The 23,386-nt window shown below is 38.6% G+C and overlaps 1 protein-coding gene across 7 annotated transcripts in view; it reads right to left on the reverse strand.

The window, feature by feature from the left end:
• TRPM3 (transient receptor potential cation channel subfamily M member 3) overlaps nt 1-23,386 on the reverse strand; it is a gene marked incomplete at both ends in the record, with an annotated part of 817,853 nt that overhangs the window by 209,272 nt on the left and 585,195 nt on the right. For all 7 annotated transcript variants that reach the window (XM_079706368.1, XM_079706367.1, XM_079706364.1 and 4 more), the window contains one exon: nt 14,337-14,508. In XM_079706368.1, coding sequence (XP_079562494.1) covers nt 14,337-14,508 — 172 coding nt within the window. The remainder of the gene's footprint in view (nt 1-14,336; nt 14,509-23,386) is intronic.

The following is a 23,386-nucleotide window of genomic DNA, read 5'->3' on the forward strand; positions in this document are numbered from 1 at the left end:
CATGTAGACCTTATTTAAATTTGCAGCTGAAATTCTGCTTATGAAGATAAGAAAAACAATTTAATGAAAGTAAAATAAATGTAATTAGACCACATGCTGTGCACTACCTTTCTAAATGTTGAAAGCTTTCACACGCATGGCTTGCAATCCATTGCCCACATTCCACCTGTCAAAATCTTCCTGAGAATACCTTGACTACACCGCCCCCATGAACATTCCATCCAGAAATGCTTTCTGTCTGAATTCCTGTTGTAGTTCGTATCACTCAAGGGCATTTGACACTTGTTGCTGTTTAATGCAGCCCTTTGCATACTGAGAGCCCGTGGAGCACAACAGTTGAGGCATGGACGCAGGCAGATTTCTTGGGTCTGCCACTTTTTAGCAGTCTGACCTTGGGGGCTATTACTTGACCTCCTTTGTGCCTCAGTTTTCTTTTTGGCCAATGGGAATAATAATGGTACTCACGTCATAGGGTCGTTGTAAGGACTGAATCAATTATTCCTTGTAAAGTTTTAGAATAGCACTCAATAGCTAGTTATTGTTAACTTATTTGTGAAACTCTAAGTTCTTCAAGTGCACATCTATGTCTTATTTATCTTGCCACCTCGATAGTGCTTTGTATATTGTAGGCACACAAGCAAATACTGGTGGAGTAACAGAAGAACTATCAAGGGGAAAATAACAGAGAGAGCGATCACTACTTATTTTAGATGACAGATATTTTGAGTTCTCATTCTTGCCATATTTTGAAAAGCTGATGAACTTTTGACATGTATTTTGGCTCCATACAAAGCATCTTAAGAGTACAGTGGAGTCAAGAATATAGTGGCAGCCATTTTTTTCCAGTGTGAGCATCACAGGCAATACTCAACATGAAATGGCTGTTGAATGAGCGGTGTGTGAGCCTACTCCATCACAGGGAGTAGGATCCAGGGAGAGGGGAGCTGGACTTTGGGGTGCCCAAGAGCCTAATAAAAGGAAAATGAACAATTTAGCTCTACTGAATTGTGCTCATGGTAGAGGTATAGAAGTAGGGCATTTTCAGTAGCCCCATTATACTAGGCTATCTGGTTATGGCTAAGGATTGGGAATAAATTTAGGCTATTTTGTCATTTACCAACTCCAAACAGGGAAGATAATTTTGACTCTGATTTCAGCCACTATCAAATATAAGATTCAAACCTGTTATGCTGTCTTATTGTTTTATACACATCCTTTATATGATTTGAGAATATTATTCTCCATGGCATGTCTTTAAGCTGCCTCTTCCATTAGGTCTCCTGACTTGACTCTTTCCTTTTGTCTTAGATGAAGCAAAGAATTGCCAGCAGACTCAGTGAGCAAGAGAAATCAAGGTGTGTCAAACACAGCTGTGTTGGCTCCTTACCCACAGGTCAAGAATGATAAACATACACTTGTGGGAAGAAAGTACTGAACACAGATAGGCTGACTACTTCCAAAAAGTTTTCTTCCTTCATCCATCCTTCCTCCTCTCTCCCTCTCTCCATCCCTCCTTTTCTCTCTCCCTCCCTCCTTCCCTTCCTTCCCTCCTTTTATAAAAGATATATTTGGTCATTGTCAAAAAACAACACTGAGAGGTTTTTAAAAGGTATTAGTGGAAAATGTCAGTTCTCATCTTACTTCCCTTACCTCAAGTCTCATTCTCTAGAAGCTATAATTGTTCACCTGTGTCCTTTAAGATATTTTGTAAGCATATATGTACACACACACATAATTTAAAAAAACGTAAATGTGATCATAAACACACAGTTCTACTGTTGTACAATAGGCTTTAACTTAAGAAAAGGACATAAAAACTACCATTGGGTATCTCTCCATAGGAGCCCAAACAGAGCTATTCCATTACTCATAATAACTTCACAGTCTTTCACTGTATGTCTACATATAATTTAATTAGTCACTTACTGGTGAATCTTTGAATTATTTCCATTTTTATTACTATAAACAATATGGCAATAAATATGCATAAAATAAATCCCTAGAAGTAAAATTACAGGGCCAAAAGGTATGTGCATTTAAAATTTAATACGGGTAGCCAAATTATCTTCCAGATAAGGTTGCCCATATTTGCACACCCTCCAGTACAGATTTCTATACACACTTATTGACACCAGATATTTTTAAACTTTGTTTTTTGTCAATTTGATAGGTTAAAAAAATTTCATTGTTGTCTTAGCTTTCATTTCTTTAATTTTGAGTGAAGTTAAGCATTTGTATTTTCTTCCCCAAGATTTTCCTGTTGATATACTTTGCCCATTTTCTTACAGGATTTTCCTTTAGGATTTGTAGATGCCCTTTGCTTATTATGTAAATGAATTCTTTGTCATGGTTGCAAATATTTTCTTTGCTTTCTCAATTGTTTTTTGAATTTATTTATACTATTTTCTAATGGGGTTTCTAAACATGGAATCTATTTTCTACAGAAACTTAGTTTGTCTGAATGGAAAAGTCACAATACCTCTGAGTTTGGTACTATAAAAAGATGAGGGAAAAAAATATATAGGCAAGGCAGAAACAAGGCCAAGAAACTGTTCTATTCAAAGAATACCCAGAGAGGAAAGGCAAGGTTTATTTTTAAAGTGCCGACCTGTGGTTTCATTAAAACTGTACGGCAATAGATCCTCGTAGGCTTTATTCACTTAAGATAGAAAAGAAACCCCAACTGCTTTTAGCTCTATCTTTTTGGTTTTACTGAGGAACACAAGCTAAAATCAAAAGAAAAACTAACTAGGGTTGGACCAGTAATACACATGTATCTCAGTCTCTAAAACAAGGTGACCCAGCTCACCATTTGTTAAGAGAAGTTCTACTAATTAATCTTTTTATAACTGTCAGTGTCAGGAAATACTCTTAATTATATATTTATAGGCATTCAGAAGGTTTCAAGAGCCTTTCAGCTGTATCTTGCCAAATTATGAGTTATCACTTAGGGGTTATAAAACGTAGGAATGTCAAACTGGATAACTGGTATAAGAGAGCTTTAAATCCCTCACAAATGCATCTGCTTTCCAGGTCTCCTCAAACGTTTCCTCAACAGAGTCGGAGGATGCGCTGCTGCTTTTACTCTCTAAGATGCGTTTCTCGTCCTTTTTCCCTAACAAGGCCCAGTTACAACCTTTCCCCCTCAGGAAGGATTTGAGAGGCGAGCAATCTCCATTCTACTGCCTGTTACCAAGAGTACAGTCCTGTGTAGGTCACATGAGAATTATTTCCTAGGATTTATCTTTGAAAAATTAATATTAAGTACAATGTCATAGAAACACGGAACTGAATCTCTTCTATTTATTTTTAATATTTAGGTATTTAAAGGTTACAAATGATGTGCAAGAAAATATGTGGCTATGGATCCATTATGGAATGTATACAAATTATGCATAGTACAGCCTATGCAATTACTTTGAGGCTAGGAGGATCTGTTTGAGTTAACCTAAAAAGTTAACTAAACCGGGATGGTCTAAAATAATGTATATTATTTTCGACAGCTAGTCTCAATCCCATTTCAAGGGGAAATTACAATTTCCAGAACCAGTGGAAGACTCTTCAACTACATATCATTAAGAAACACACATGTGAAGAGTGAAAGGGCGTGATATGAAGCATATGCTACAGGAGTTATTTATGGACAAAGCTACTCAATGAACACTAGAACATGTAGCTGTATCTTATTTATGAATGGCAGGTATGTTTTACCTCATGTGCCAACTCCAGCCAATTCTTAATAAACATCTGTAGTGCTATGCTGGAAAGGTGTGGCAAAAAGTGCTGGCTGTACCCTATTACCTGTCTTCCTCCTTCATAGTGATAGAATTTTAGCTGTATGCCCAGGATAAAGACTACATTTTTGAATCCCCCTTTTGCTAGGTGTGAATATGTGACCAAATACTGGCACGTAGGATGTAAGCCAAAATCCTGTATATGACTTCCTCATTGTGCCTTTAAGGGAACAAGTTATGACTTTTTCCTGATTCCTTCTGAGCAGAATGTAGATGTGATAGTGAGTTCCTGCAGACCATGAAAACAGGGATGTGCAGAGCAAAAGAAAGAAGAAATCTGAGTCCTCAACATTGTGAGGCTACCACAAAAGGCCTGGACTCATGTTCAGAATAACACATGCATAAGGAATAAACTCCTGTCTCATCGAGGCATCCATTGTTTTGAGTCATTGTTACAGCAGCAGAACCTGTGTCTTAGTGAATGCAAAATGGTCCTGAGCTGTATCAAGGCTCAGTGGGAAAAGTGTCCTGCTAGGTCTGCAATGTCAACAGTGGGCAAGGGACCCGATGGTTCCATGCCAACTCTAACCTCTTACTGCATGGCTATCCAACTTACTCCAAAATGGAAAACTTTCCAAGGAAACTCTGATGTGACTCATACCTTGGACCTTCCCTTTGTCATATGCCTTCCTCTCTGTGCTATTGTTGACACTCAGGCTTGGTCTCTCTGTATTTGGTGTAAATACAAAGAAATGAGACTTACTTAACAGTCATAATAAGAATAAAAATAAATAATTTATGTAGTATTTATGATACAAATTATTTATTTATATATAAATGACTACAATCCTTTAAAATAGCCTCCCAGGAAGCTACATGCTTATTTCAATAACGCTGCTGTTGCTAAAATATTTTTGGAATTTTTTTGAAACTGCAAATTCACACATTTCTTATAATAATATGACTGGGTCAAAATCACTAAAATTTGTATCATGCCAAACAGCAACTCTTTATTGAGCACTTACTATGCATGACACTAACGCTAGTTTTGGTGTCAGAGAGGTTGGTAAATAGTAAGGATTTAATAGTAAGGATGTCAATAGTATTCTTTAGATAATCTATGTCAAATTTCCAGGGCAAGTTGGCTTCATAATTTAACAAGAGAAAAATACTAATACGTATAAGGGGTCTATTACAGTCCAGGGAAATGAGAGACATACACTAGAAATGAAATGTGACTTTTTAAAAAGCACTGCTTTATGGCATTTTACATCATGAATTTATTCATTCACTCAAGATTTATATTACTGCCCTGCTCCCTGATTTCCAACATAATTCTCAGTAATATATAGATTAAAAATTAGAGGTCTCTTTGTATTCAGTTTCAAACGCTTTATTCTCCTAGAACCTTGGTTTATTAAAATATTCCCTTGGCAATGAATTCTAGTTAGTAGGCTCTCCAGGGCCTGCAGGTAAAGCAATCACATTTCTGGGCTTCTGTTTCTACCCCCAAATCAGCTAATAACTGTGGACTGTAGGATTTCTCTGAACATCAAGGACTCTGACAGTAGAGCCCCCAGCATTGAGCACATTTCTGGAGTCACTGAGCCTGAAACATAAAAAGCAGTGGTGCTAAGAGCAGGTGCTGCCAAAATGGAAATTCTGATTTACTTCTTGAGTCAGTTCTGCCTGTTAAGCAGGTCAGTGTGTCTCTTCAAATGAAAAACAGCTTCCTTACAGCCATTATGGCAGAAAGGTCAATTCAAGTCCATTTACAGTTTTCAAATAAGCTGAGAGCTCTAACACAGATGATGATTTTGGTCCTCACCCAGAAGAGAACTGATTCAGAGCAAATGAAGTTGGATATAAGGGAGAACTTCCCAACAGCAAGGGATGTTAGGATCTGAAGGACATGTCAGGGCTGACATCCAGCCTATCATGTGGATTGAGGACACTAAAGTCTTCACAGGTTGTTCAATATTTTAAATCTCACTGCTGGCTCACGATTGCTGCTTTTTCTACACCTTTAGACTAGGACAGAGTATCTTGGAAGTGTGTGGCCCTGCCACATCAGGTGTGGGCTATTGGAAAGATTTGGGAAAACAAAAAAAGAAAAACAAAACTCAAGGAAACATAATCAGGGTAGTGTTTCCTAAAGGATGGATTGGCATTTGGTCCAGGCAATTCTTCATGTGAAACCGTCCTGCACAAGGTAGAATATTAACATTCCCTCCTCCTCTCTGTGTCATTTGGGAGCACCAGAAATTGTGTCAACCAAACCCCTCTGATATTTTAAAATACCTCCTACGGGACACAGTGTCACCTTAGTTGAAAACTACCACAGCCATGTTTAAGAATTATCACCAAAAAATGGTGGTAATGGAACAAGGATACAGTCATGAGTATTTTTTCTGATTATGGAAATTTCACTGAAACAAAATGCTGTAAATTGATGAGTGTCACATCACAAAGATGATCTTTTAAAAATAAAATCTCCTGGAACCCATGAGACTTTATCACTCTATGGATTAGCCTGTTCATGGGACTCCTGTACCAAACAACTCAGTGGAAATCAGAAACATCTGTTCCCATCATAAAGCATAACTTATCAGGGATGACATCAGTGCTACTGGGTGGGTGACATTATTATTGTTATTATTTTTTGTTAGTTTGTGTGAGTAAGCACACAGTCATATATAAATAGGTGTACTGGCTTAGGGACTGCATAACAAAACATCTGTTCTTTTTTCCCAGAGAATTCTAAATAGCAATATTCTCAAATACCAAATTTGATTGTGTTTTATGAATTCTGTGATCATTTCTGCTACTTGTTTGCTTAGAACTGCCAAGCAGATTTTTTTTTTTTTTTTTTTTTTTTTTTTGCGGTACGCGGGCCTCTCACTGTTGTGGCCTCTCCCGTTGCAGAGCACAGGCTCCGGACGTGCAGGCTCAGCAGCCATGGCTCACGGGCCCAGCCGCTCCGCAGCATGTGGGATCTTCCCGGACCGGGGCACGAACCCGTGTCCCCTGCATCGGCAGGCGGACTCTCAACCACTGTGCCACCAGGGAAGCCCCTGCCAAGCAGATTTTAATCTACTGCTTTAGAGAAAGTATTCTTTGTGGCTTCATTAGATGAGGCTATGCTCAAATGTCAGTTGTTACTCTGGGGCAAAGAAAATGCAGAGCATCAAATTCTCTTTCAAGAAAACCCTGACAGTGGCAAAAGCAATGGTTACAAAAATTGAAACCTACTCAGACATCCCCATTCATTAGTACTGCAGAATGGGTGTATCTATAATGACTGCCGTGGGGACAGAGTCTCTTAGACTAGATTTAGTCTGACACAGATTTCACTTTATAGTATGAAGATGACAAAGTCGGAAAATTCTAGCCTCATAATGAAATTTCCTACAAACAAAGTTAATGTTCACAAATTAATTAAGATATATAATCCAAATAAAACTTTGCATTTAGCCAAACCTAAAATAAAATTCAGACACAACGGAGTATAACACTTTCATCAATTAGAGCCCAAAACGAACTAGATTTCTGTCCTCTTCCTCCAATCTCCTTTTTAAACAAAATAGTAAATTATAAGAAGGAAATCTGATATTGGCCCAAATCTAAACTTGACATATAAATCTAATCTTATATATTCGGGACCAATTCACATTTAGCCCAAATTCTAATACCTCCACCAAACAGAGTTCTCTGCAAACTTAACTGACATTCATAATGATTGCTCCAAGACACTAGAATAGCTTGACTCTCTAAAGAAATATGAAATTTTCTCCATTATATTCTTCACTCAAGCAAGAGGAACAACATGGTTTAGAATATATTTTCAACAATAATGAAAAAACATGAGTTTTCTGTTTATTGTTGCAAAGATCAAGACTTTAAATCAACTACTCTTTAAGAAGTAATGTTAATAGAGGCTTGATAATATGTTTCAGAATATAATTTTGAGTCTCATTTTTTTCTTTGGACCCTTTCTGTAACCCCAGAGATCCATGGCTTTTCCCTAACAAGCAGAGACAGGTTCGATTTGTGGTAAAGATATTCTGTCAGACATCCTATCAGTGTTTCTGAACTGCCACATGCCAGAATCCTTTCATAGGTTGACTCATTTAATCACCACACTGTGAAAAATTATCATCCCTGGTTCATAGACACAGAAACAAAGTCTGAGAGAAATACGGTAATTTACCTAAAGTCACAGAGCCATGAAGATCTGAACCCCCAGGTCTCCCTGTTTCTCTTAGCTTATACCACTGGAAATAGGCAAAGCCTTCCTTTTTTCCCAAAAGTTATATTCTTCCCTTCAAAAGCTTCAAAGAAAGCCACAATTGCTGGGGATTTTTCTAATTTTCCTTTTTAAGAACTGCAAGGTAATATTTGTTTTAAATGTTTTTTGGCCATCTTAGTGTAGAATTTGGGACAAGAAAAAATGATTATCAAAATTTTAGATAAATTTTAACGCGATAACATAGTTCTTAATTTTTATTTTTTTGAAAGAATTGTTAAAGGATACCTGGATCAGTATTTTCCATTATGTTGCTACTAAGTTAAGGAAATACTTAAAAAATCTACCTTGTGTGTGGCCCACACAAGTTAAAGAAATGCTTTGGTGCTGAAATATTTATAGATGAAATGATACACTGTTTGGATTTCTTTCAAACTTACCCGGAGGAAGATGTAGGTGGTTATATACATAGAGGAAACAAGATTGGCTATGGGCTGATAAATGTAGAGTCTGGGTGATAGTTACGGGGGTTATTATAGTATTCTCTAATTTTTTTGGAATTTTTTTAACAGCAAAAATGTATGCAGAAAATATGCTTGGGATTTTATAGGTTCATCAGGTTACTTACACGTTACTTTCTGGAGCAGTCCCTTGGTATTCAGTCTTTCTGGAGCAGTCCCTTGGTATTCAGTCTTTCAGGTAACACGTGTTTATTGAACAGCTACTATGTTCCCAGCATTGTGCTAACTTGATTCAACTTATATGAATATGTAAACAACAATAAAATAAATATGAGGAACTGCTTATTATGAACCTTTGTTTACTTAAATGGTTTGAACTTAATATATGTAATGCTTGGCAATACTAACTAAAGGTGTGGGTCACCTTTGATAATTATCTTAATCACTTCTCTGCACCTTATTCTGATCTTTTAGATGAATGATTTTATGTTCTCGTGAATGGGCACAGATGTGGGTGGGAAAGCACTGCTTTCATCCAGACACTGACAATACTCCTGGGATATAGGTATAAAGAGTACATATAGCCTCACTCCCTTGCCTCTCTCTTCCTCTTTTCTACTTGCCTAGCAAAATCCCAATAGGCTCTCAACCCAAGTCTCTGCCTATTCTACTACTCAAGGTGAACATGCCTGGAAACAAACACACATCCCTGATGATTCATGCCACTGCAAATTTATGACCAAAAATATCAAGTGGGCAGTCCTACATTTCCCTAGTCAGCTCACTCTCCCAGGCTCTACACTTGTTTTTTCTTTTTTCTCCCTAATCTTCTACACCTCTTCCCTTTCCACACTCTTAGCCAATGACCTTCTGTATTATTTTCTTCAGATATAGAAAGCATCTATAAAGAACTACCTGATCTACCCAGCAGCAAATGTTCCATCCCACCTACATCTGTGCACATAAACTCTGCCTTCCCTCCTGCTACCCAGGATGAAACTCTTCCTGTTCTACCTATGGCCACGTTCTTCATTTGTGCACTGAATCTCATCATCTCCCTCCTTCTCAAGGACTTTGTCTCAACTCCCCAGAGATTAGTCCTCAACTCCCTTTTCTGTAAAAACTTACTCCTTAGGGGCTCCCACTAGCCCCATTCTTTGAAGAATACACTGGTGTCTGTAAGGATGACTGTTCAGCATCCTTGATGTGTCTATTTCTTCTCCTGAATGCTCAATTCAGTAGCAAGTTCTCTTCAGTTCTACCTTCAAAATGTATCTTAGGACCAATATCATATGATTCTACTTATGTGGGGTACCTAGAACAAATTCATAAAGACATGAAGTTGAATCATGGTTACCAGGGGCTGGAGGGAGGGAATAAAAGTGTTTAATGTGTATAGAGTTTCAGTTTGGAATGATGAAAAGTTCTGGGGATGGACAGTGGTGATCATTACATAACAATGTAAACGTGCTTCATAGCACTGAACGGTACACTTAAAAATGGTTAAACTGATAAATTTTATGTTATATATATTTTACCACATTAAAAGAAAGATCAGTTAAGAAAACAGATATGTATAAATTTGAATCCAACCGCTTTTTACTACTTTTATTGCTGTCATCCTAATTCAAAACACTGTCATCTCTCACCTGCATTACGTCAATAGCCTACTGAAACATCTACCTGCTTTTAATCTTGCCCCTTGCATCAGGTGGATCTCTACACACAACAGCAGAGTGATGTTTTAAACCACGAGGGAGATCCTATAACTTGCCAGATCAAAACTCTGTCAGAATAAAATTCAACTCTTTACAAAGGTCGTACTCTTCATCAAAGACCTGGGTCTTTGTTCCTGCTTCCACTCCCTCCAGAATGCTCTTTTCAGAGCTGGCTCCCTCACTTCATTCAGGTCTCTGCTTATACATTACACCATACCCAATCATCTAATCTAAACTATCCTCCCATCACACACATGTGCATGCATGAAGACATGTGTACCCATGACATATACATATATCCCTTCCTCTGCTTTATGTTTCTTAACAGCTCTCTTACTACATATATTTGCCTATTTACTTATTTACTTATTACTCTGCCCCTCTTGACGTAAGCTCCATGAATTATCTACTGCTGCTTTTCTAGACCTTAACCATGACTGGTACATAATAGGAGTTCAAGAAATATTTGTTTGCTAAAGGCATGATGGGGATTGTTTGAGGCTTTGCATGTTAAATTTGAAGTTTAGAAAATTTCAGATGGGAGAGTGTTCCTAAGTGGCTCATGTCAGAACAAAGAACAGCAAAGAAGTCCTTCAGTAAACAATGACAACACTTCCGGAAGGACTGTTAAGAGCAGGAATGAGTGGAGGGAGGGGAGGGTTGAGATAATGGATGCCAGAGTGCTGAGAGAAGTCTAAGATGCTGGTGCTTATAATATTTTATTATTCATAATTGTCATGTTGATGAGAAAGGGCTTAAAGGTCTCTTGAAAATATTCTTCAGAAGATTATGCTATTTATGCAAGAAACAGACTTGTGGAAAGATTCCTATGGTATGCATGTCATCCCTAAGTGATGAAGAGGAATGGCACTTTAATGAGTAAAATGCTGAGTGTATTCAGACACCCCCAGGGTCGTGCTAAGCATAATAGGTGGTGACAGTATTATTGTGGTATCTCCTGGTAGAGGGTCTAATTTCAGGAGGCTAAATTGGGGTTTCCCAAAATTGAGTTCCCCTGTTGTATTTTAGATTTCTTAGACTTTTGAAGAGGGAAATTAAGAAGTAGGTGAGATTTTTAGAATTGCTATAGAATAAAATCTTATTTTAATAAGAAGAATTATATTATCACTAATTATGATATAAAGAAAAAAAGTGTTCAGATTAGAACAGAGAGTTACATTAAAGGTCTGTGTTCTTAGTTCTAAGAACTATGAACTAAGAACTATGTTCTTAGTTCTCCTGTTTCTTATTTTAACCAGGTCAACTTTTCCTCCTTTTTTCTCAGTCAGTCCTATTCTGGAGCCTTCCAGGTTCTCAGTGGGCACTTTGTTTTACTGCTAACTGAATGGAGATCTCAAGGTCCTGCTCTACTTCTGGAGCCTGGGGCCACTCCTTAAGCTCTGAGGCCCTCGCTGCTCCTTCCCTGCTTTGCGGGGTGAATGCAGTAAAAAGAGAAGTAGAACTAATGACTCCTGAGTCTGACTTGGAGGGCGACCTGCAATCTCCATTTGCCTGTGATGGAGGGGGCCCAGGGACATGGGACTTTCAATGCTAAATCTGAGAAAGTCCCTGGGAAACTGGGTCAAGTTGGTCACCCTCCCACTACCAAGTTCAAGGATAGAACTGGTAGAAGAGCTAAGGCATGGCATCATTCACTACAGCTTGTGGCAAATTCTTGGCCCTGAGCCTTATAACTTCCTGTGACCTCAGGGATCTCCTCTGGGCATCTTTAACCTTCTTCTTCTTATTTAATTATTTGCACTGAATGGGAGTCTGTGGATTCCTATTAAGCCTCAAATACAGTCCCCAAAACAAAGAGGAAAATTGTGCTTATAAATTATGACGATTGCAGTGACTATTTGCCTCTCTCTGTCCCCATCCTGTTCCAGCTACTACCACTTAATCCAACCTAGGGGCTCAGCCTCTACCCCAGATCCAAGGCCTAATCCTGTTTGTGGACTCGGAACATTTTAGGAGTCTCAAGCCAGCTTCTCTGACCTGGTTCTTCAGCTTGGAACCTGGGTCTGTGTTTATCCCCTACTTTGCGCCCTAGACCCTTGACTGGGATTTCACTTGGCAATGTGTCTGCATGCCACTACCTGCCTTGATGGGCTCGCAAGGGTCCAGTGTCACACGAGTGGCATGAGGCATGTGCCTGGGGTCCTGGCTCCTCCAGCATCCCTGATGCCCTGACCACCAGCCTTGGCCTTCTCCTGGACTCTGTGCTGCTGGGCTCTGCTCCTCACGGAGGCCCGGCCACTGTCTATGAACCTCCCCTTCAGGGCAATCCCCATATATAGCAACTCTGTGAGCTTTGGAGACAGGTGCTTCCCCAGGCACAAAGGTTACAAAACAATGTCTCCTCTGGGATGACTAATTAGAAAAGAGTATCCTTTCCTTGGGCAGCCTATAAGGCACAGGGCTTGGCAGACAGAGCCCTGGCTGGGTTTTAACTCCTGCTGGCACCACCGTAGCTGGGTGTTTAAACTTACACAACCGCACACCTAGCTCTCCTCCTAACACTAACAAATACCTGGCCCAGCTGCCACCAGGACCTGGCACAATGGCATGCTTTGTGTGTCTGGACAAATTTGGTCTCACTGTTGAGCACTGAACTTGACCCTGCATTTGCCCTTTGTCTACCCTGCTCCCATCTTCTTCAGCTTTCAGGTTACTCCTATTTAGGCTCATTCTTAACCTGCTGGTGTAAAAAAAAGTAATGCTATAGCCTATAAAAACCTAAATGGATAATATTAATGATATGAGTTTTGTCCTTCCTATCAAATATTATAATAAAATTCAATTTTAGTTTAACAAAACCTACCACCCATTGGCTATAGTGCTTTGTTACTTTGGATCTCTGCTGGTTTCTGGATGGATTTTCTAGCCTTTTCTACTCTTTTTTTCCCCAAAGATGTTTACCTTTGGGTAATCCTGTGTTTTCTCTTTCCAAAGATAGTTGAAGATTCTTAGAAGAGAGTTTTCTAATACAATGTTGACTTCAGGCCTACACCAAAATCTATTATTCCAGACTTCTCTGTGAAAAAGATGAAGGTATGAAACTTGACTGCTTAAACAGTAGTAGCTCCTAAAAGGTGGGACCAGAAAAGAGAGTACAGGAAAGAGAAGTTGTGGTCTGATCGGTTGGACATCCTAGCTCTGGGAGGAAGGTGGCGAGAGCAAGCAAAATCCATTTGGGACAGATGCAGAGAAAAGACTGGAGATGAGAAAAGCCATTTGGACAGGTTGAATCATATTACACTGAATTTTTGAAAGCTTATCAAGCCAAAGAAAATCTTTTGTTACTTGGAATTGCAGGCTTTGAAAGTTTTATCAATTAAATCCAAGTTTCCCTGATGGAACATACAATTACCAGAAAGCTTGAGCCTGCCGTGAAGCCATGTGTTACTTTGTGAAAACAAATTGAACTTTATTTTGTGAGGAAGGTTAGTAGATTATTTTCATACCTCTATCACATTTAAATGCAAGCCACTGAGTGTTCTGGGGAGCGTTGCTGTTTTTACAATGCTACCTTCTCATAGTTAAATGGGTACACAATAAATACTGCATAGAACACATAAGTACTTAAGAGATAATTTCAGTGTAACTATGGGCTAAGTATCATGTGGCACCCATAAATACAGACATGTATCTAAATATATAGGTATCTAGAGACAGTGAATGAATACATACATAAAATTAAGAGACAGAATTAAAGTTTCATCAACATGGTTACACATTATGCTTTAGTTTAGACAATGTCAGTTCCCTTGAAATGCCTTCGCACAGCCAGATCTATGCTAAGATCAAAACCTGTTTTTTTTCTCCTTTTTTTCTTTTCTTTAGCCACCAAAAATAGCTTAATAAATAGAAAAAAAATTCTACAGGGTGCTTTTCCTCCTTAGAGTATTGTGTAAAAGATGTAGAAAAAAGTTTGGAAAGAAAAGCTTATCTGCATTTATAAACCCCAGACAGGGTTGAATTTTTCACACATAATAAATGAGCTTGAGTCCACTAATTGTGTAAACACTTACTGAGCTTCCAATCATCCTCCTCTAGATGACTTCCTCTAATTCTAACCACTGGCCCAGTAGAAAATGATCTGTGTTCAAAATTTGCTCAAGTTTTCTCACTTTCAGCCTATTTGAAGGCTGAGTGGGAACAGTAGCCGACTTACTTGTGTTTATCTTCTGGAGTGAAATATGCTTTTCCAGTTGTCTCCTAAGTTTCACCTCTGCTCCATACTTTCCGGTGGTCCCATTGTCGGCCAGAATGAAGTGAGAATGCATGCTGTTGAGAACAGTGAGCTTGCTCATGGGATTGGACATGGTCTGATATGGCCGGACAACCTGCAGAATTTCAAAAGGAAGGGGCAGAAGTCAGAGAAAAGAGTGCAAAATATGAAAAGGAGAATCAGACAGACAGGAAAGAGAGAGAGAGAAGGGAAATCAATTCTTTGGTACAGTGAAAGGATAGTCTACATCCTCCTCCTAATACTGCTTTGGGTAGAAGCAAGATTTACAGTAAGTGTTCCATTAATTTTCTGGATTCATACAGAAATGAGAGTTTGTGCTTTCACTGTACTCAAAAACTGGCAAGTGAATGTCTGTTTCATTTTGAAGTTGATTGTTTATATGCTGATGAACCAAAAATAATTTTTAAGTTTGGCTATTTTGTTTCTTTCTTTCTCCTCTCCATCATGTCCATACATCTAATAGGCAGAGAAGAGCAACCATGATTCTGGAGTACAGTGGAGGGTGGGGAGTGGAGGGTGGAGAATGGGGTCAGGGGTGATCTTTGTCAAGCCCATTCAGCAATCTGAAGGTCTGTTATTTAAACAGACCTTAAGACACCTTAAGGTGTCTTATTAGACACCTTAAGTGGAAATGCTGAATGTAAAATAACTGGATTATGAGATAAATAAAAATCAGGCTCACAATGTTCATCTCTTGTCTTAAATTTTTGTTGTGTTATTTTAATTTCATGGTGAATCAGACTACCTGAAACAGAACAATTCTTAGTATGGTCTTTCAGACTTTTGATCTGAAAAGAAAAACAAAACCTATTGTGCGCCAGTTGTTTTATATACATTATCTATACTCCTTGCAACAATCCTGCAAGGTAGATGTTGTTATGTTTATTTTGTAGATGAAGGAACAGAGATGGAGATTAAGTAGGTTTTACAAGAGTTTACCACGCTCAGAACCAGAAATCACAGCCAGGTCTGCCTGATTCCAAAATCTATGCTTATTCATTCCCCTTTCCCAAACTGCTTAGACACAATGGAAACAAGATGATGTGTTGGAAATCTACTCCTAAAATACTTAGGCAGAAATTTCACTCAAGACTATGAAAAGGAACATTTAACCAACTCACTGTTACACGGTGTCCATACAGTTATCTCTGTACTGTATCCTGAAATTGACAAGACAGAAATAAATGCTAAGGGACTTTTATTTCTGTGCCTTTATGCAGTGTATACATTAATTATAGAGTTGAGATGTACTTGTTCATTTTAAGTATGTAATAACTCATCAGGCAAAGCTGTAGTAAGATTGAGTAGTTTGCTAAAGGAATTACAAAGTGATTCAGTAAAGACAGCATCAGTAGAAAAGATCTCATAAAAGTCATAGTTTACACCTTGATGCTGATTCAAAACCCCACATTTCTGTATGCCTGGCAAACAGAATCTACTCAATGAATAGTGAATGGATTAATTCAAAAGACTTGAGACAGACATGCTTTTATTAAAAGTTGAAAAATAAAAACCCCCTCTTATCTGAATTGTTTGGGAATTGATCTAATCTAAATTTAAAATGGGTAATTCTGAGCTTTTGAAATATCTTTCAGACCTTTTAATAAATGTCCCTATTTGTTAATATACCATTAATATACCATTAATTCACAGCTTATTCTAGATGGCTCTCATTTATAAAGGAAGCCTATAAATTTGTGATTATTGTTTCCAGTAATCACATGGAGCAGTGTTCAATTACCCCTTTGTCTAGATGAGTGAATGAGAGTTCCCCCTGAACTACAGAGAGAGTGGTTGGCTAACCTTATCCTGAGTTCTTTATCACTGGAAGAGTAGGTCGCTTGTGGTTAAAATTCCCATTTTGCTGTTACACATTTTTGATCATAAAACATTCATTCTATAACAGAGTGCAAGTTAATAAATATTAATGCTTTGTTGGAAAAGGCTTAGCAGAAAGACTTTCTCCTATTCTTAAAGTACCTCTGCACTGTACTTTTGGACAAAAGAAAAAGCTTTAGGTTACTGTTTTCTCTTTCCTAACGGCAGTTCCCCAAGGCTCCATGCCAAGAAGGAGGGAATCCCAAAGCAGTTCTGTGAGGGGCAGGGGACAGTGGATTTTCTAGAGGTTAAACTATTTGTGATGGAGAACTCCAGACACTTGTTCTAGATGAGACACGGGGCACGTTTTCTAATTCTTGGGAGCTTAAAGACCACCAGTGAAAGTGACATTTTCAAACAAATAAAGGAATGAAAATGATTCTGGGTCAACCTGACTTAATCACCACAATCTGAGAATAAAAGAACATAATTAAATCATCTGACTATATTCTACATATCTGTTTCCCCCACCATAGGATTCTAAGGACATTGGTGCTTCAGCCTTCTGAGTTTTGACCTTCTTTTCTTGTGAAACATGGTGTACCAGCTCTTTGGGAATACTGTACATTTGAATTAATCATGATAAGAGGATCAAGTTTACAGTGTCACTCAGGAATTTTAATTTCTTCATCTTACTGCTCCCCATTTCTTTGGATCTGATGTTAAAGTAAGTTAAAGGTAGTTATATTTTGGCAGGGATTTTTTTCTGCCAAATAATGGAGGATATAAATCCAAAAAATAAGTTAAATGTCCTAAATTATTTTCCAGTCATCATTGGAGGAAGGTATGTTGAATCCTGGAACAATCATGAACGTCTGAGGCATGGAAATCTCTTTGAATCCCAGTTCTGTCAATGGCTGTGTGAATCTGAGTCTCACATTTTTAATTTGTAAAAGAGAAATGATAAAACCACTTACATCATGGGGGTTAGATGAGATTATATGTGCAAAGTACCTGGCACCATGCCTGGCTCCTAGTAGGCAATCTACAAATGTGAATTTCTTCTCAAGTCCTGCTTTATCTTAACAACTATAAACTGATTTTTCAGTTGCAAACTAGTGACCAAAATGAAACGATGGGAGACAAATCTGTCACTTTTGTTTTACACAGAGATTTAAATCAATCAATATGAGTAAAGAAAACAAATTTATCAGTTGCCAAAATATGCAAAGTGGGTTTTTTTGCATGTCCTCCTAGGTCATTTAAGACGGTGATATTGTGGAAATATTTGTTGATTAACTGCAAAGTTGGAAATAACTTCCCAAATACTTCAGAGGAATGTATTTTGGTCTAACTTGTCTACAAAATATACTTAATATTCTTCATAACAAACATACCAGCAGTCTATTTTTGTTCAAGTTACAATTTGCATATCTACAAAAGATTTGCTGATCTTCCTGTTAAGTTTTTCAAATAGAAAAAAATAATGCCTTTGTATCACATGAATACAAGTGAATTTTTCCTTCTGACAAAATTTTAGAGGTAATGCAAAACTTTTATTGTTAAGAGCATAACATAAAAAGGACTTTCTTGGAAATGTGTGTGTGTGTGTGCGCGTGTGCATGCGCATGTGTGCACAGCAAGAACAATTGTGACCTGTAGGTATACAGATTACTCTAGCATGTTTCTCAGCCAGTGTTTCCTGGGAGAATCAAGCCCTAATGCTCTGCAGTATTCATTGTATGTAATGGATCACATTCTCTCCTAAGAATATAGGATGGTCCACGTTATGTATCATCCTTGAGAGAATTGAGAAGAGAGTCATTCAAATAATTTTCTGTGTTTTGTAGCTCAAATGAGGAATCTGGGTCGAGAAAGACTGAATTGTGTCTGACAGGCCTACATATCAAGTGATCTTTCATGATTGGTAACTATATTGGTATCTATACCTAGAAGGGAAATCTGCTTAGAAATGGATATTAGATACTTAGTATTTCACTCATTAATCTATTGTACACACTTTGTATTGGCTGATTGGTAAAGCTCTGGTTCTAAGGCCTCTGTGTACCTTGACTTTGCAACAAAGAGGGAATGTAATAGAAGCTGTTCAAGAAGTTAATGAGGTGGAGGGCCTTTATATAAGATATTTGTAGGGCCATTATCATTGCCAGGAGAGAACCGATCTAGAGACACTGTGGAGAAACTGAACATCGTTCGTGTGTTGGTGCAGCGTGCTGCATTTATTTTACTTGGATGGGCTGAAATCAATCATTTGGGAGCTGATCTAGGACACCTGCTGGAGTTTTCCTAGCTATTTTCATGCATGTTCTGGTCTCACCCAGGAGTACTTAGTAGGAAGTCAGGAGATGGGACTTCAAGTTCTAGTTCCCCTAATTACTTCTGTGAACTTGGGCAAGTCTTCAAATTTATTCATTCATTCGTTCACACACCCATTCAGAATTTCTCTAGGAAATGTATGTGATAAGTATTGGACTGGCTTGAGGAGACATATAATCTTGCATCTAAGTAATATCTCAAATAAATATTCAAAATATATTAATCGAAAGAAACTTTTTGGAGGGTGGTTTTCTCATCTGTAAGGTAGAGGATTTGACTATAAATTCTGAAGGCTTTCTACCTCTAAAATTGAGTCTGAACAGTCTGTATTAAAAAATACATTTGCCTTTTCCAAGTTAGCACAGAACAATGACCTTCTGTGTGTGGTGGCCACAAAAAAAGTAGTTCGCTCATATATTGGGGTCTCTTCCATTTTGTGGTGCTTTCCACAATGCAAGGGCAGTTTGGGTATCTGTGACTTCTTTCCTGAACAGAATTGAATTGAGTTAAATCAGGTTTCTGAGTCATCAATCACAGGCCTTCTGCAATCCCAGACATTATTACCTGGTGAGGTGTGTGTCAACCTGCCCCAGGCAATACCAGGGTAGGGGATGTGTAGCCCAATGAGTCATTCTTTCCCTCCTAATAGCAGTATGATTACAATTTAGGCAGGAAGAAAATTAGCATTCTTTGACTACTTATTGTATGCCAGGCACTGTGATAGACACTTTTACATGGATTAATCCATTTCATGCTTATTTTAAAGACAAAACTATAGAGGCTCAGAGAAGTAAAGCGTCTTGACAGGATCTGCCCCACTAACCTGTTTCCTATAAATCGCATGTAGATCTTAAATTCCTTTACAGGGCAGGAGACATTTAGAGGAAAGACAGAGGACCCAGCCTGATTTTAAATTTATAAAGGATATTATGGTTGGTTTTGCTGCTGGATATTTTTGTCAGTGACTCAGCCAGGCATTAAAGTCCTGCTGACAGCTGATCAGATTATTTCCAGATGAGTTCTCCAGAACTGTATAGTAGACAGAGGTTAGGAAAGGCACCAGCAGGCAGCAAAATGGGGTTTGTGCTTTGGAGAGAGACACACAAAAGGAGTGGCAAGGTACTCTTCAGATCAGGCATGCGTTTCTGGGAGGGATGAGGGTGTACTGCAGAGAAGTGGGAAACAACCTGTGTCTGAGGTAAAGAAACAAGGGGACTGAGAGAATGAAATAAAAAAAAAGAAAGGCACTGTGTATCCTCAAAATCATAGCAAGGCCTGAGCTAGAGGGAACACTGGCTTGTTGTTTCCTATTCAGGCAGCTCAGCTGCAAGTCTAGGTATGAAGCAGGGTCATATTGAAACCCAGATGCTGACTCTCAGCTCAGCAATCCAAACAAGAAACCAGCAAACCCAGGGATCCATCTCTAAAGAATGCCCAGATACTTTAGCCGTGTAACTCCCACTAAAATCCACAGGAAAACAACTGCATCTTTTTGCAGCACTTTGAAAATGTGTTCTTCACCTCACGGGCTGCAGAGATGCCCCGTCCACATTTCAGGCTTTCTGCTCGAATAGGCTCGCCTCCCTCTGCCCTGTCCTGAGCTGGACTGTGTACCATTCAGATACAGGGCCTACTGGTTGTGGGAAAAGGCCTTGAGTTCTGAAAGGGGTTACTTGCTTTAGAAATCACCATGTATCAGTGGGGTGATTTTAAAATTTGTTCAGAAATTCTTTGAAAATCTTCCCTAAGTCTGGCTGGATTCAGTGACACACTTCTAAGTAGAATAAAACAGAAGTGATGGTGTGTGGCTTCCAAAACTAGGTCATAAGAGGGTTCCTCTTCGCTCTCTCTTGGACCACCTACTCTGGGGGGAGCCAGTTGCCATGTTAATAAGGCAGCTTCCTGTAGAGATCCACATGGCGAAAACTCTTCCCAATAGCCGTGTGAGTGAGTCATCTTGGGAGAGGGTACTGTAACCCCATTCAATCCTTCAGATGATGCAGCCCCAACTGACATCCTGACTGTGACCTTACGAGAGACCCCAAGCCAGAACTACCCAGCTAAACCACTCACAAATTCCTGATCCGCAGAAACGGTGAGATAATGAATGTTTAAAGTCGTTAAGTTTGGGGGTAATGGGTTATATGGTGATAGATAACTAATATAATGGTGCATTATTATTATCTTCTTTGAGACTTCAAAGCGTATTCTCTTCCCTCTACTCTGGATTCACTGATGCATCCTAATTTCATGACCTCCATCCTGCCCCACTCTGGTCCTCTAAGCTGCCTGGCATTCCATCCCTAGGCTCTGATCAGTCCTGGTTCCTGTTCTACAACTGGGGCTATGACTACTATCCTCCACGTTCCTCATACGCCTGACCCCAAACACTATCTCTCCTCATTTGGCAGATGGTCTGACTCCTGTGTTTACACATTTGCCAGCCGGATGACCCAAGGCAGGTTATTTACCTTCTGGTCTCAGTGTCTCCATTTGTAAGTGGAGATTAATAATGATTATAACTACCTCACTGGGTCATTTTTAGGATTCAATGAGATATAAAACTCATGAAATGATCCACATATGAACTCAAAAAAAATGATAGTTGCTCTTATATGGAGAAGTAATATTGCATAATAGGTAAGAATATGATCTGGGGAATTGGATGGCCTAGGTTTACATCCCAGCTACATAATTTATTAGTTATGTAACATTGGGCAAGTTACTTAATCTCACTGTGTTTCGTTTCACCATCAGTAAAATGGGAAGGATGATAGTGATACTAAAAATAGCAACTTCTGAGTGTCATTATGAGCATTAAATGACTATCTGTGTAAAGTGCTTGGATGGATGCCGATACTTATTAAACTCTACAATTGTGTTGATATTATCATTGTTGTTATTATTATTTCAGTGATAAATGATAAACCTCCAGCTAAATTTCAAAATCCTGCCATCAACTCTCTGCCTACATATTCTTTCCTCATCTCCTTCGGTTATAAGGGTACAGATGGTTAATCTCCCCTTTAGTTCTGGACCCCATCACCTTAGGGCCACTCTAGGACTTATTTCATTAATTATCTCCTCTCCATCCCTAACTCCATTTCTACCATAAACATATAAACAAACTCAGGTCTCTCCCATCTTGAAGGAAAAATCCCTCAAATTATGGCTCCCTTTGGCTACTCACGTCCCTTCTCCTCATCCCAGACAAACCTCTAAAAGGTAGTTTCTACTTGCCATCTCTACTTCTTTTTTTTCCTCCTCAACCCATTGAAATGTGGCTTGATCCTCCATCATGCTTCTGAGACAGCTCTAACCAGTGATACCAATGATGTCTGTCTTGATCAACTGGATGAACACTTCCAAGTCCTTCTCTTCCTTAGACTCTCAGTTGTACTTGGCATTGCCCTTCACTCGGTCCTTCTAAAACACACTCTTCCCTTGGCTTCTACAACACGCCCTGGTTTTGCTCCTCCCTCTTAGTCCTTCCTCTGGTCTCCTTCACAGGCTGCTTTTCCTCTGCTCAACCATTAAATATTGGCTATCACCAGGATCCGGGATATCATCAGGCCCTCCTTTTCATCACTCTACATACTCTGTTGTATGTAGTGATCCATCCACTGCAGTGGCTTTAATTATCATATATATGCAGACACCTTCTGAATCTAAGTGGGTAAACAGATCTTTCTCACTGTCCTCCTGGACATTTTCACATAGATATTTCAAAGGAACTTTGAAATCAACATGTCCAGATCCAAACTCAACACTGTGTTTACTGAAACTGTATTACCCATGCCACTGAATGTGGCCCTGAACCTGAGTGTGGTCCAGGTTTAGCTAGCATTGGCTCCTTCATGACTGTAAATACTTGGGTGGGTCTCCTTGTCTCAACTTCTCCTCTCGCATCCTCTGAATATATCTTATCTAACCTAGTCATAGAAGTCTAATAAACTCCACGTAAGAACACTCCTGGGACGTTTTCTGAGCTTACAGTATGAAGTCACATTTGGCTTGCATTTGAAGTAAATGAAAAATGTACTGAGTTGAAAACTACACTAGAATTATCAATTGCATTATTAAACAATTTTTCTTGGCTTAAAATATAAAAATGACATCAAAAGAACACTTGCCAATTAAATGTAACAACTCTTAAAGGTTATAAAATTCTGAGAATATATCTATAGCTTAGGGAAGACAGAAGATATTGAACGTCAAGATAATTTAATAACCACATAAGATGATGCTTTGGAAATCCACCTTGTGTTTTCATCCCCAGGCTAAAATGAAAAGTGCTTTTTCTTGTGATCATGCCTAGATTTTTCATTTGGCATGTGTTTTGTTCATCTAAATTTGGGAAAAGACAAATCATAAAGGCTTCAGAAACTGTTCAGTTACTTGAAACAATTCTGGTCAGATTGTTTTCTAAAGCAAGAATCTAAGTCTGAAATGAGTCATATAAAAATCACAATTCATTGGAATTTCTTTCTTGACTTTACACTGGTGACACTTTCATAATCATCATTCCAGATCGAGAGTATTTAGGGACAAAGAAAAGGGCTCAGGTCACTCTCATTGAGTCTACTTTTGAGTTCAATTTACAGGCATAAGATATCTGCCAGTATCTCAACTAACAATAAAAACATAATATCATTAAATATTTTCTTATATATCACTTGGCATACTATTGGGTTGGCCAAAAAGTTCATTTGGGTTTTCCCATAAGATTTTATACTAGTTAAGAGTATGGGCTTTGGAGACAGTGGACCTTGGCTTAGTTTTTTTTTTTTATGGAATAAAACATATCTCAGCAGGCT

The sequence above is a fragment of the Hyperoodon ampullatus genome (assembly GCF_949752795.1).
Source record: "Hyperoodon ampullatus genome assembly, chromosome: 6".
Classification (NCBI taxonomy): Eukaryota; Metazoa; Chordata; class Mammalia; order Artiodactyla; family Ziphiidae; genus Hyperoodon; species Hyperoodon ampullatus.